The 15341-nt window shown below is 44.2% G+C and overlaps 1 protein-coding gene across 2 annotated transcripts in view; it reads left to right on the forward strand.

Annotated features, from left to right (window-relative positions):
- Window positions 1–635: 635 nt before the first annotated feature.
- Window positions 636–15341, forward strand: part of CERS1 (ceramide synthase 1) — a 55360-nt gene continuing 40654 nt past the window's right edge. For both annotated transcript variants that reach the window (XM_070931833.1, XM_070931834.1), the window contains exon 1: window positions 636–921. In XM_070931833.1, coding sequence (XP_070787934.1) covers window positions 700–921 — 222 coding nt within the window. In that variant the 5' untranslated portion in view covers window positions 636–699. The remainder of the gene's footprint in view (window positions 922–15341) is intronic.

The following is a 15341-nucleotide window of genomic DNA, read 5'->3' on the forward strand; positions in this document are numbered from 1 at the left end:
TCTCAGGTCGGCAGGTTGGCTCGTCGTACCTGAACCCCTCCGCAGGTTTCGCATCTCTCGGGAGGATTTCGGGACCGCATAGCATCTTCCAACGCCGCTTACCCTACAGCGGAGTGGATCCCCAGTGTAGCCGCTGGGAAATCTTGGGAGATCCAGGCAGAGCAGATCATCTAAATCCGATTTAATCGCGGATTTTCCTCTTGCGTTGGAGTTGAACTGGCAGCTTCCCTTAAACAAGCAGTCCGACGCATGCATTGCATCCGCGTGCGTGCACGATGGCAAACAAGCCGCCTTAAATCCTGGAGGATCTTTCGAAGGAACCGAGATCCACTGCAAGGGGGGGCTGCGATCCACCGCGCCTTTACTCGCGAGTCAGCCCCGCCGGGCTCTTTGGACAAGCGTGGTCTTCTTTCCAACGCAGGGGGGGGGTTACCGAGCGCCCTCTGGCGGCCGCCGAAGGTCGGCACCCGCGGGCGGCCAAGCGGGGCTTCTCGCTTTTTCGCTCTTTCAGAGGCAGGTCTTGCGCGCGTGCCGGCGCGCGTGCGCAGAGCGGGCCCCGCCACCGCTCTTTCCAGCTGCAAACAGCTGGTGCGGGACCGACGCGCGCGCGCTGATGGGCGGCTGCGGCAGGAGGCGGCTTTTGCACTTGCCACTCGTGCTTGCGCGACCAAGCCGCGAGAGCGGCCGGAGGAGCGAAGGATGCAGGCGCCCGAGCCTATGCCGAGCTACGAACAGTTGGTGCGGCGTAGTTACCGGAGCCTAGTCGGGGCGCTGCGGAGCTGCACAGATTGCGGCTGGGAACTGTCCCGCCGGACGTGGGCCGAGAATGCCCGGCTGACTTGGACGGAGGCGCTGCTTTTTCTCCTTTGCGCCGTCGGTTGGACTCTAGCGCGCAGCGCAGCCTCCCGCTACCTCTTTCGGGTCAGTGGAATCCAGATCGAGGAAGGCAGGCAGGAGGGGGGGGGCGATTTTCTTATTGGGGGTGGGGGGGGGCTATCCGAAAAGCCCGCCGCATTGCATTGCATTGCCTCGTTGTGGGGGGTGGGTGGGGAGGGGAAGGACACTGCAAGGGAGGGAACCAAGATGACCCATGCTTGCAATTGCCCGGGGAATTATTTATTGACTTTGCTTTGAGGGGAAGAAATTATTTTGAGGGGAAGAAAAGGCTGTTTTCCCATTTGGGGGGGGGGGGGGCTGGGTGGGTGGGAGGATGAAGTCCGTCACTGCACCGTGTTAAGGGAGCTCTTCTTTTGGCTTATCCACTGGGAGCCAAGAAAAAAAATGGGGGGGGAGGTTTGCGTATGTGGTGTTTGTGTGTGTGTGTTGTACGCACAACAGGGACCGGGTAGTAGGAAGGATATATTGCTGGTCCCTTGCGTTTGTTTTTGCTCGGAGGAGAGGGAATCGGCCTTTGCCGGGCGTGCAATGCATGCCTGTGAAGACGGGGCAAAATGAGGGAGGGAGGGAGAGGGGGGGGGGATCAAAATTGGCCGTGTCATTGCATTTCAAGATGGGGCGGTTGCGGGGGGGAGGGAGGGAGAGAAGCCGAAAACTGCGGAGTACGTGCGGGGCCGCGCAACGGGAGCCACCCGACGACTTAGGCTTTGGCGAGGAAGAAATGGGCCATTGGATTGTATTGGATTTTTTTGTTATTTTTTTACCCGAAATGCGGGAAAGGGGAGGCGGTGGGCCGAAAAAAACAAACAAACCCTATTTTGCACAGCCTGGGAAGGAATAAATGAACGTTAAGCGACCTGACACATAAGTGCGTGTAAGCCTTTTGCGCATATGGAATAGGCCCAGCTGGTAACCGCGTTGTGTTGGGGAAATGAGAGAGGGCAGAGAAAGAATGGGAGGCCTTTTTATTTTATTTATTTATTTGTTTTGCCCTGGTCTTCTAGAAGAGGCTTGGATGCTGGTACATGCTGTAAACCCTTCACTAAAAAAACAACAACACTTGGCTTAGGTCCAGATTTTAACATTAACAGAGTTGTTAGGGACCTTGTAGGTCATCTAGTCCAACCCCCAAGCAAGAGACTCTGACAGATGGTAGTCCAGTCTCCCCTTGAAAGCCTCCAGTGATGAAGCTCCCACAACTTCCGAAGGCAACTTCTGTTCCAATGGTTGATTGTTCTCCCTGTCAGAAAATGTCTCCTTATTTCTAGGTTGAATCTCTCCTTGATCAGTTTCCATCCATTATTCCTTGTCTGGCCTTGGAAAAATAGCTTGACCCATTTGGTCCGTTTAGCAATCAGGATTCAAATAAGTCATTTTTCTCCCAGCCTCAATAAATTCAAACGAGTTGGGGTTTAATTTGTCGGGAGGGATAACTTAGAGCAGTGTTTTCAACCTTGGCAACTTTTAAGATGTGCTGACTTCAACTCCCAGAATCCCCCATCTAGCATGAGGAAACCACTAGTATAGTCAAAATATTTTCCTTGATCAATTTTAATCCAGATTTCCCTCAATATACTTTTTTAAAAAGTCAGTCAGTCAGGAAATAGCAATACTAATTTAAAATGCCTTATGAAACTCTTAGTGTGCAGAATTGGAACTTGAAAATGGTGACTGACAGAAATCAGAGTTTTGCTCAGGCCTGTTAACGATTTTTAACAAGATCAGCAGTATTTTAAGGTACTAAACTAGAAACCAGGAGACATTTTTGGTAAGGTGATCTGATCCTTCATTGCAGAAGATCTACTTCCTGGATGAGATGTGCTGGATCAGACGACCTTGATAGTCCTCACTTAGTGACTGTTCGATAGTGATAAAAAAGATAACTTTGCAACCATCCTTGCGTTCACAACCTTCTCAGGTCTGTAAAGCAAAGAAAAGCTGAAGTAAGATTGTAAACAGTTGTGGCTTCACTTTCAGACTGCTTTGTTTAACAACCAAGTTGAGGGTCCCAGTTGTGGTCACTAAACAAGGACAACCTGTATCCTAGTTCAGATGTACTTGGATCATGAAGCCATGGTTTCATGCTTGATTCTCTAGGAGGAAATACAGTAAATGGATATAGATACATACACTTATTCCCTGCCTTTATTATTTTTTACAAATAACTCAAGGCGACAAACATATCCAACGCACTTTTCTCCTCCTGTTTTCCCAACAACAACCCTGTGAAGTGAGTTGGGCTGAGAGAGAGAGGGACTGGCTCAAGGACACCCAGCTGGCTTCTATGGCCAAGGCCGGACTTGAACTTATGATCTCTTGCTTTCTAACCTGGTGCTAGACCTTCAGCCTGCAATCCCATTTCTAGTCCCCACGGACTAGAAATGGACTAATTAAACTAGTAATTAAAAGCAGCGATCCCAGCAGGCAGAGGCACCTAGTTGACCTTGGTTGAATTTAAAAGATTAATCTTTTAAAGGATTGGATTTGATAGGACAGGAGACCACTAAGAAATCCCAAGAGTATACTGTACATTGGTGGTAATGGTGGTCCCATTGTTTCCAGTCTCTCTCCCCTCCTCTCCCTCCCTCCTTCTCTCTCCCCCCCCCCCCAAACATAAACTATGGTTGATTCATCTTTTCTGATTCCCTTTAATAACAATTTCTTCATTGGAAAAGGTGGTACAAGGCCCTGATTCTTGGCCTCCCCAAAACATAACAGAGTATGTGATATGTCCCTGCTGAGCATAAAGGCGGCTCTGAAGAAGAGTAGATGTGGAGAATTGGAGAAGAAGGTTGAGGGAAGCAACAGATGCTGGAGGATGACAAAGAGAAAATGCAGAGGAAGCATCTAGTCAAACTTCCCCCATCCTTCTATGCCGCCTAATTCCTTAAGGTGGAAAGTCTTACTTAGAGGAAAGTGGGGAGCAGAGACTATAGAACAGTGATGGCGAACCTTTTAGACACCGAGTGCCCAAACTGGGCGCGCGTGCATGTCCAAACTAAAAGGTACACACATGCGTGGACATGCACAGCAGAAGACCAGCTGGTCGGCAGGAGGCAGGACATCCCAAAACCAGCAGCGCGGCAAGAGGTAAGATCTTTTTCTTTCGTGAGCTTTTGTTTTGTCATTTGCAGGGAAACAGAAGCTCACGAAAGAAACGCCTGGGGTGTCGGCATGTGTGCCAGCAAAGAGGGCTCTGCGTGCCACCTCTGGCACGGATGCCATAGGTTCGCCATCATGGCTATAGAAGTATGGAGTTTCTTACATGCCCACAACCAAGCCTGGAATGTTTATTGAGATCCTTGGTGGAAGAACAAGCCTCTTAATTGCTGCCATTAGATGTTGACCTTCTTGGATAAACCCTCCAGTCTGAACCTGCAAGGAAGTTCTTGGGTTGGACAGCTGGGGCTCCTGGTGTGAAGTTTCCGAAAGATGCCCTAATTAATTCATGAGCCATGAGCCGAACTTCAAAAGAAATACAAGTCATTTATTAGGAGCACCATTTCGGCAATATTTGGATGCAGTTAGAACTAATCCCACGTAGATTTACGTTCCCCTATGACCCTGTCTCTCCCCTCCTCTCTGGCCATGTCATAAATCACATTCTCCAATTAACCACTTTGGCTGGCTGTGAAATCCAACACCCTCCTTCTGATTGCAGTTAGGAAGCATGTATGGAATGTAACTTCAGTTAGGGAAATCAACTCTTATCAATTCTCCCTCCCTCCTGCTTATGGCAACTTGAAAGCTTTGCAAGTTGACACCTGGCCTCTGTTTTGGTTTCAACCTCTGTCTTTGAATGGTTCAAGGGACTAGGGCCGTGATGGCGAACCTATAGCACACGTGCCCGAAGTGGCACACGGACCAGTGTTGCCTGGCATGCGCAGCATTGCCTGTTCCTCTTCCGGGTTTCTGGTGCACATGCGCATGTGATGATCAGTTGGCCTTCGTGCGTGCGGCAGTCCTGGAACCCGGAAGAACTGGTCTTCCGTTTTCCTGCATGAGCATGTGCGTCGGTCAGCTGATCGTCATGCGCGCATGACCAGAAGACTAGCTGGCCAGTAATCAGAAGACTAGCTGGCCAGTGTGCAAGTGTGCACCAGAAACTGGAAGTTCATTTTCCGATGTGCGCATGCCCCCTGGGCAGCTCCTCTTCCTGGTTGCGGGCCAGATGAGCGCGCCCGCACTCCCTTTTCAGCACTCGGTGCTGAAAAGGCTCGCCATCACTGGACTAGGGAGAATGAACTTCTCTGCATTTTTAAAAAAAACAGTGTTTGCTTCCTGTTCCTCAAAAGTCACCTAGCCACCATTGCAATAGAGCTCCAAGTACTTTTTTAGCACGGCGACCAGTCACCATGGGTAAAATCAGAAAGCTGACGTTTCAGGTCTTTCTGGTTTCTTTTTGGGGATTGTTTTCAATCCCTTTGATCCTTTGAGGATATCCTCCCTGTGGTTTCTGTGTCCAGGACATTGAGTTTGGTCCTCTGAGTCCCACTTAAAATGGAAACCTACAAGGAGTAATAAGTGTGTAGAATGATTTTGGAATAATTTCATTGAATTTAAATTTAATCGGAGGACATGAAAAGTCTGTAAAGATTCTCAGTCATCCAGGTCATGGTTGTCCCAAAGATGCTTTTTTTCAAGAGACAACAGAACTTTCTGGTTTTTCTTGGAAGACTTTTCGCTTCTCATTCAAGAAGCTTCTTCAGCTCTGACTAGATCAGTGGTTCTCAACCTGTGGGTCGGGACCCCTTTGGGGGTCGAACAACCCTTTCACAGGGGTCGCCTAAGACCATCGGAAAACACATATTTTCAATGGTCTTAGGAATAATTTTATGGTTGGGGGTCATCACAACATGAGGAACTATATTAAAGGGTCGCGGCATTAGGAAGGTTGAGAACCACTGGACTAGATGGTTCTTCCATTTCCCACCATCCAGTCAGAGCTGAAGAAGTTTCTTGGACGTGAAGCGAAATGTCTTCAAAGAAAACCAGAAAGCTCTGTTTCTTCTTGAAAAACCACATTTGGGACAATTAAAATTAACACAACAACAAATTAAAAAGTTGTGCCTTTACAATTTTAGGGGTGGGGTCCCTGTTAGCATATAACTCAGTGTTGACTCAGGATGCTTATGAATGTCTATTGTGTTCCAAGGCCTGGATTTAGTATATCTGTGAGTATCCCTGTTGTGTTTTTGTTAAGATAGTCCAGCAGCTCTGTTTTGTTTCTTGCTTTTAACTGGTTTGAATGTTTGGATGTTGTAAGCTGCTCCGAGACTTTTAGGATGGGTGGCTTTAATATATTTTAAGGATAATAATGGTAACATGTGCCTTGGGTCCTCTCCCAAAACAATCAGAGCATCACTTGAACACTGTCAACATTGGCAATAGCAGCTTTATTTGGAACAGCTTCCATCCTGCAATAATTTCACACCATCAAACAACTACTGCCTATTCTCAGGTCCTTGGGAAGGACTCGATCAGAGGTGGTATTCAGCCGGTTCGAGCGAATCGGTAGTGCCGTCGATCAGCTGGCCCCACCCACCCACCCCCACCCTATCCTGTCCTATATTTCCTTTCTGGCTCAGCTGATCTGAGCGGCACAGCTGATTTTCGCGCCTCCACTGTTCGACTTACCAGGGCTGCCTTAGAAGGTAAGCAGCTGAGCTTCAAATTGCTGTATTTTGAACACTACACACAAAGCGTGCACTCACCGAACCGGTTGTTAAACCGGTTGCATCCCACCACTGGACTTGATAAGTGGATAAAAATGCCAAATCTAGGCTATAAACACCTGGTTTACTGTGTGATGAACCATAATAATAATTATTTATTTATTTATTTATTTATTTATTTATTTATTTATTTATTTATTTATTTATTTATTTATTTATTTATTGGTTCAATTTATATGCCGCCCTTCTCCGGAGATTCAGGGCGGCTTACAATGCGTTAAGCAATAGCCTTCATACTTTTGTATATACCTGCTTAGTAGGGCTTTTGCCCCCCCCCCCCTCAAGCGGTGTTCTTTTTTTTTATACAAAGTCAGCTTATTGCCCCCACAATCCGGGTCCTCATTTTACCTACCTCGGAAGGATGGAAGGCTGAGTCAACCTTGAGCCTGGTGAGATTTGAACTCGCAGTAATTGCAGGCAGCTGGCAGCTAAGTGCTACTTAACAGCACTTTAGTCCGCTGCGCCACCAAGGCTCCTTTCTCTTGTTATTGCTTTTATTTTATTATATAAAAGTGTATACACTAATATTCCCCCTTCTCTTATTTCTATCTCTTATTCTAACTTTTAATCATGTCACCCTAAAAAGACGTTTTCTTTTTCTCATTCCTAACTTCTAATCATGTCACCTACCTAAAAAAAGAAAAGGAGAGAGAAAAGGAAAAACAAGCCAGAACAACAACAAAAAAGAGAAATCATCTATCCATCGTCTCTTGCCTGCTTTTCAGATTCAGATATATTTGATCACCAAGGCAGAGTTTCACAAATTTATTTGCAAAGGAACAATCCAGATTTTCCTTTTTTATTTTGCAAACAAATATCGTTCCTGTCAGCCTATTCAATTTATTGTCATGCACAAGAATGTGGGCTGATTCCACCAAAATTCCACCCAGCCTAGTTTACAAGATTTGAAGCTTTTAAAGAAATTATTTATGTAGTTAAAAAATGAGAATGTTGAAAATGTTGGCTAACAGACAGTGGAAGAATAAAATATATTCAAAAAAATCACCCCAAGTAGATTGAAACAGAAAGCTTTTCGTGGAGAATTTGGACCTGCAAAATTTCCAGGGTCACAACTCTGCTAATATGGCCTTGAGAGAAAGCCGAAATCCTCATAGGTCACTTTCAGTATAATAAGATTACTGATGCTTGAAATAAAGGCTTTGGTATCGTATAGAAGAGCTGGCACTGAAGCTTCTGCCTCTGAATTATCGCTTAAGCTTCTTTGAATGTCATAGAAGATATTTCATCAGCCTCTTCAAAACCTCTGCCCTGTTTCTGAAAGAAAGGAAGCTTACAGGTAGTCCTCGACTTACGATCACAATAGATTTCTGTTCCAAAATTTCTGTTGCTAAGAGGCATTTGTTAAGTGAATTTTGCCCCATGCTACAATCTTCCTTTTCACCATTGTTAAGCCAATCACTATCGTTGATATGTTAGTAACCTGTTTGTTAAGTGAATCCGGTTTCCCCATTGACTACCTGTCAAAAGGTCGCAAAAGGTGGTCACATGACCTTGGGACACAGCAACGGTCATAAATATGAACCGATTGCCAAGCATCTGAATTTTGATCACATGATTATGGGAATGCTGGAAAGGTCATAACTGAAAAATGGACAAGTCACTTTTTCCAGTGCCGCTGTAACTTTGAAGGGTCACTAAATGAACTGTTGTAAATCGAGGACTAGCTATTCCACAATCTATTCAAGGAGTTAGAGCTATATTGGTGGGAAAATGCAGATAGTCCTCAATTTATGTCTGCAACTGGGAGCAGAATTTCAGTTGCTAAGCGAAGCGGTTGTCAAATGAGACATGTCTGATTTTACAATCTTTTGGGAGGAAAGTTAGAGAAAATTGCTTTACATTAACGAACCAAATGTCTGTATTTTGTAAAAACGAAGAAGATGGAACAGTATCTTTCTATGGGATTTAGATTTAATACTATTTTAATAGATTGAGGGAGTTCAGTACTAATGCTATGAATTTTTAAATTCTAAAACTCAAGCTTTAAAAACTTGAACTATAATTGCTTGGTATAATTTCTCTCACTATTGTCACTGTCATCTTATTTTATTGTTATTATATTTCACTAATTTAAAGAAGCAAAAAGATTATTAAAAAGATTGCCAAGTTTATTTATTTATTTATGTAATTTATATATTTTTAAATTTATTTTTTAATTTGATTTATATGCCGCCCTTCTCCGGAGACTCAGGGCGGCTTACAATGCATTAAGCAATAGCCTTCATACTTTTGTATATTTATACAAAGTCAGCTTATTGCCCCCACAAACTGGGTCCTCAATTTACCTACCTTAGAAAGGATGGAAGGCTGAGTCAACCTTGAGTCTGGTGAGATTCGAACTTACAGTAATTGCAGACAGCTGGTGTTAATCACAATGCTATCAGTCTGCTGAGCCACCAGGCCCTATGCCGCCCTTCTCCTGAAGGACTCAGGGCGGCTTACAAGAACGAACAAAAAATTACATAAACATTAAAATCAATTTAAAATTAATTAAAATTATTTAAAATCACCCCTACTGATTCAGCCCATTTGCTGAAAAAGCCACGTCTTCAATTCGCAGTGGAAGGAGAGGAGGTCAGGGGCTGTCCTGAGGCTGGTGGGCAGCCCATTCCAGAGGGTCGGCGCTCCTACAGAGAACGCTCTCCCCCTGGGGGCTGCCAGCCGACATTGTCTGGCTGATGGCACCCTGAGGAGGCCCGCTCTGTGTGAGCACACCGGACGATGGGAGGATGGCAGGAGATGATCCTTCAGGTACCCCGGGCCTAAGCCATGTAGGGCTTTATAGGTGAGCACCAGCACCTTGAAACGAACCCGAAGGACCACCGGTAGCCGGTGCAGCTCGCACAGGAGAGGTGTCACACGGGAGTACCGAGAAGCCCCCGTAACAACTCGCGCGGCCGCATTCTGGACTAACTAGTCTCCGGGTGCATCCCAAGGGCAGCCCCATGTAGCGGGCATTACAGTAGTCCAACCGAGACGTAACAAGGGCATGAGTGACCGTGGCAAGGACATCCCGATCTAGGAAAAGGCGCAACTGGCGCACCAAGCGTACCTGAGCGAAGGCCCCCCCTGGTCACGGCCGTCAAATGATCTTCTAAAGATAGCCGTGAGTCCAGGAGGACGCCCAGATTGCGAACCCTTTCTAAGGGAGTTAGGACCTCCCCTCCCATCATAAGTGACGGGGCCACTAGATCACGAGATGCCGGTATCCACAGCCACTCAGTCTTGGATTGGTTGAATCTGAGTCTGTTTCTTCCCATCCAAGCCCGTACCGCTTCCAGGCAGCGGGACATCACAGAAGTTCCTGGTGTTTGAAGAAAAGTAAAAGTTTGGAACTTTGCATTAGTCCAACTAAGGAATTATTTATGGTGTACAGTTCTACATATTCTATAGGACTTGCTGCATGCAGAATTTGGATTTCTCTTAAATAAATAAATTTGGTATTCTTTGATGTATTAAATAAGAATAGAATTCTTAAACTAGATAGACACTCTTATTAATCATTCAGATTCATAATATAGATTATATAGGTTAATTCTGAATTTTGAGTAATATTGAATATTGGCTTGATCTTAATAATGGGTTTGAAATTGGAAATTACTTTGACATTTTTTTATCCAATTTTATACAACTTACAATTCACTTTAATGTTTTTTTCCTGCACTTCCTCTTGGTAGTGTTTTTACACATCTACTAAAATGACTTTTTAAACCAACCTAGGCCTGCCTTCTCAAATGAAGTTACTTTTGTTTGATGCATTTAACACTTCCTTTATTACAAACCTCTGTGCAATCCAGAGGTGGTTTTATACCACATCCTCTCTAGTTTTCTTACAGGTGGGATGAGAGTTTACAGGACTAATTTTCTATGTGCAATAATAACTTTGTTGTCATTGTACATGTATACACAGTATACCCATACAACGAAACTCACAACACCCAAAGACCAAGTCAACACACATAATAATCCCCAAACACACTCCCACCCACCACAATTCCCCACCCCTAAACCACCCAAACATCCACACAACAGACCAAGTAATGCTGTCCAACAGCTCACCGATGGTAGCCCTTTAGTTCATTGTTGAGTGCAATTATAGCACTGGGATAAAAACTATTCAGAAAACGTCTGGTCCGAGTTTTAATTGTTCTGTATCTTCTGCCAGAAGGCAACAGTCCAAAAAGATTGTAAGCAAGATGAGTCTCTGAGAATGTTATGCAACTTTCTCAAACAGCAAGATTTGAAGATGTCGTCCAGGGCTGGTAGCTGGAGTCCGATGATATTCTGGGCAGTTTTAATGATGCTTTTCTATGTGCAATGTTTTTCCATCATGTTTATCGCAACCATGATGGGAGCTGGATTTGAAACCTGACTAAGGCCTTAAAAATGATGGTTTTAAATAGATGTATGGAAGAGGAAGTAATTCCGAATTGCACGCCAATAAGCAAGAAGAAGCCATATCTTCTCGCTTATTTTAACTTATAAATATGGCAAGCAACACATTTTTTAATAAAAATCTATACTGGTGTTAAAAGATATTACGCTTCTGACCTCATGTTTTAAGCGCAGCTGTGCCTAAGGACTAGAAATTTATATCCCATTGTAAAAACAAGTGTACTTTTTTCCTTATTCCAAAAAAACCCTTTTTTGATAACTGCAGATTTCTGACTTGATTTTTTTTTTTTTTTTGGTCTCTTTGTGGCTGGTTTTGTGAAGGTGACCTCCCAGTTTCTGTGCAAAGTAATAAAGGATGCTGAGAGACAGATAGCAAGGTGCAAGGAGGGATGTCACACTTCACTTACTTGCATTTGTTTTCCCTCCATCCTCTTAGTAGGATTGAAAAAACAAAGAGTGCAGCTGTGGTAGGAGAGCTGGGTTAGTCTATAGGAGCAAAACGCCAGGAGTCTAGGAACACCTTTTCCAAGGAGCAAATACCCAGAAGGACCATCCTCAGTAATTTGCTAATTGCTGTTTTCGTTTTGCTCTCACCTTTCTAGTAACTAATAGATCTTAGGCACTTGGTAAACTAGACATGATTTTTTCTCTCTAATAGGGAAAGGAGCTGATGTCTCTCACTGTAACAAGGGGGAGTTTGCAACAACAGTGTGAGCACACACCGTGGTTAACCTTTTCCTGTGGCCATTTCAATTTGTTTTCTGCCTGCATTGCTTAAAATAAACGGTAGCATTAAGAAAAGCGAAGCTGCGTTTCAGAAATGACTTTGCAAGAACTAAGCTTGCAAAGAAGAGAAGCTTATGAGTCAGTAGGAAGAGAAATCACTTGTCCTACCGTTGGCCTCTGACCGGCTGGCCCCTGAGAATGACTGCTGCGGAGAATGGAGGCTTTAAGGGCCCAGATTGCTAGGAGGGGTTGCATGCAAACATTTATGTTATCTGTGCAAATGATCACCCCATCCTGAACGAATGTGCCATTCATTGGCGCAGAAGGCAAATGCATCCGTTCGGAAGAAAATAAAATGTGCCCTCTGAAGAAAACACATTCGGTAAAAATTGGGCAATTCCAATATGGGGCAAAGGATGCACATGTGCACGTTTCCATGCCAGTGTGTGTATTTTAAAGACGTCCGTTGTAGGGAAGAGTTTTTCCTCTCCAAGAGTATCGGATGTCGATGCCCTAAATCTCCAGGGGTTGAGGGTGTTGGGTATCAGCCATACGTGTGAAAGTCTAGGTTAAATAAGTTGTGTGTCTTAATGGGGATATCAACGAGGGAAAAGTCCACATTTTGAGATTATCGTGTTCCCTTTTTTTGAGGGATGGTCTGTCTCCCATAACATTTAACAGATTAACAGAGTTGGAAGGGACCTTGGAGGTCTTCTACTCCAATCCCCCTGCTTAGGCAGGATACCCTACACCACTTCAGACAAATGGTTATCCAACATCTTATTTAAAACTTCCAGTCTTGGAGCATTCATAACTTCTGGAGGCAAGCTGTTCCACTGATTAATTGTTCTCACTGTCAGGAAATTTCTCCATAGTTCAAAGTTGTTTCTCTCCTTGACTAGTTTCCCTCCATTGCTTCTTGTCCTGCTCTCAGGTGCTTTGCAGAATAGCTTGACTCCCTCTTCTTTGTGGCAGCCCCCAAGATATTGGAATACTGTTATCATGTCATCCCTAGTCCTTCTTTTCATTAAACTAGACATACCCAGTTTCTGCAACCGTTCTTCATATGTTTTAATCTCCAGTCCCCTAATCATGTTTGTTGCTCTTCTCTGCACTCTTTCTAGAGCCTCCACATCTTTTTTACATCATAGCGACCAAAACTGAATGCAGTATTCCAAGTGTGGCCTTACCAAGGCATTATAATGAGGTATTAACACTTCATGTGATCTTGATTCTATCCAGGGGTGAAATGCTATTGGTTCGCACCGGTTCAAGCAAACAGGTTTTGTTTTGTTGTATTATATTATAATATATTACATTACATTACATTACATTACATTATTATTATTTTAGTAAATTTGTATAGCCCTCCCATCTCACATATAGCATAGCAATAGCACTTATATACCACTCTGTAATGCTTTACAGTACTCTCTGGGCAATTTGCAATGTCAGCCTATTGCATCCAACAATCTGGCTTCTCATTTTATGGACCTCGGAAGGATGGAAAGCTGAGTCAATCTTGAACCAGTCAGGATCGAACTCCTGGCTGTGGGCAGAGTTAGCCTGCAATATTGCATTCTAACCACTGCCACCACCATGGCTCCTACGTGACTCTGAATGGCATAAAGAGTTAAAAAGATAAAACAATGCAACAAAATTACCCCCAAATTAACCACGAGAATCATTAAGAAAACATTAAAACAATAAAAAAGCTATTAAAACCGTAAAAAAAAAAATACTCCGCAGGAGAGTGCAATCAATCTCACTAAGAGTACAGCTATGCCTTGAATGGGTTTTTTGTTAATTTATGTGTTTTGGTATTTCTATATCATTTTCATTAAAAGGAAAAAAGGCTACCAACATGGATTCGATAAACAAAACCATAAAATATATAACATCATGAGCAATTTTAAAAAGTGATAAATAAGTAACTAGACAAAAACACTAAAGTGAGAAATGTTTAAATTAACAACGAATATGTAGGGTAATTTTTTTTTTAAAAAAATAGAGAATTGAGCACAGAAAAACGAGGGTTTTTCATTTTTGTCAAAAAAAATGTTTTGCAAAGGCAGTCCCTATTTACCAGCTGCTTGTAGCTTGTTAAAGAAGCCATGATTATATGGAACACAGTTTCATATGTGAGGGGGTCCTTGGTGCTTCCTGAGCTTGGTTGATTTCTTGCAGACATTTCATTATCCAAATTAGGTAAAACGAAATATCTGCAAGAAAGCAAGCAAGCTCAGAGATCACCAACCATCCCTCATTTCAACCCTGAGCCACAAACATTATCCTTTGTTAGTTTCATGTGTTGTGTTAAACCATTCTTTCATTTATTTATTTATTCATTCATTCTCTTGGGGACATTTTGTTATCCAACCTTTTCTTCCCTCTGATTCCACCCCACCAGTGTAGCCCAAGAACCTAAGGAGAGAGTTGCTGGATCAGGTCCCACTTCTTATAATGGGTCCCTAAAATGCTCCAACAAGCAGTATTGGAAGGCTGCAGCTTTTTCCAGCTATGTATCTCCAAGCAGGCATGGAGCACATAGACTTCATCTGACTATGGAGCTTCCCTTTAGCTGTTGTCACTAACAGCCCTGGGTAGAGCTTCTCCTCCATAATTTTGAATTAAAGCTACCTAAAGTAGTGGTGCTGGAGAAGACTCCTGAGAGTCCCTTGGACTGCAAAGCGATCAAACTGGTCAGTCCTAGAGGAGATCAACCCTGACTGCTCTTTAGAAGGCCAGATCCTGAAGATGAAACTCAAATACTGTGGCCACCTAATGAGAAGGAAGGACTCACTGGAGAAGAGCCTAATGCTGGGAACGATTGAGGGCAAAAGAAGAAGGGGACGGCGGAGAACGAGGTGGCTGGATGGAGTCACTGAAGCAGTCGGCGTGAGCTTAAATGGACACCAGAGGATGGTAGAGGACAGGAAGGCCTGGAGGAACGTTGTCCATGGGGTCACAATGGGTTGAACACGACTTCATAAATAACAACAAAAGTAGTGATGGTTGCCACATCCTGACGCATAGAGTTTTCTCTTTACAAAGCTGTGTGGTCCTTTATTGCTCCCAAATTGCCATCTCATACCAGAAGGGGTGAAAAGTTTTCAATCCGCACAGTACCAAACTCTTAGATTTTCCACATCAAGGGTAAAGAACTTACTCAACTTCATGGATGTAACTAATAAACAGTGAAAAGCCTTTTTTTTCCCCAGATACGTCCTTAAAGCTCATATTTTGCCCAAGCTAAAAGTTGCAATCTCCTTGTACTAGAGCAGGGGTATCAAACTCAAGGCCCGTGCGCTGGATTTGGCCTGCAGGGTGCTTAGATCTGGCCTGCGTGGCCACCCTGGAAACAGCGAAGGACTGGCCAGTGGAGACTGCCAGTGAAAATGAAGCTTGGGAGGGCCGTGCACGGCCCTCCTTCTCCGTTTTCAGCTGTGATGGCCTCCTGCAGCCCTCTGCCAGCGAAATCGGAGCTCGGGAAGGCCGTGTGCCTCCCTCCCGAGCTCTGTTTTCGCTGGCAGAGTGTTCGGGCCACCACAGGTGCCCCCCGACACG

Source organism: Pituophis catenifer, unplaced genomic scaffold (assembly GCF_029215685.1).
Source record: "Pituophis catenifer annectens isolate HBS135680 unplaced genomic scaffold, rPitCat1.0.hap2 SCAF_1, whole genome shotgun sequence".
Taxonomy (NCBI): domain Eukaryota; kingdom Metazoa; phylum Chordata; class Lepidosauria; order Squamata; family Colubridae; genus Pituophis; species Pituophis catenifer.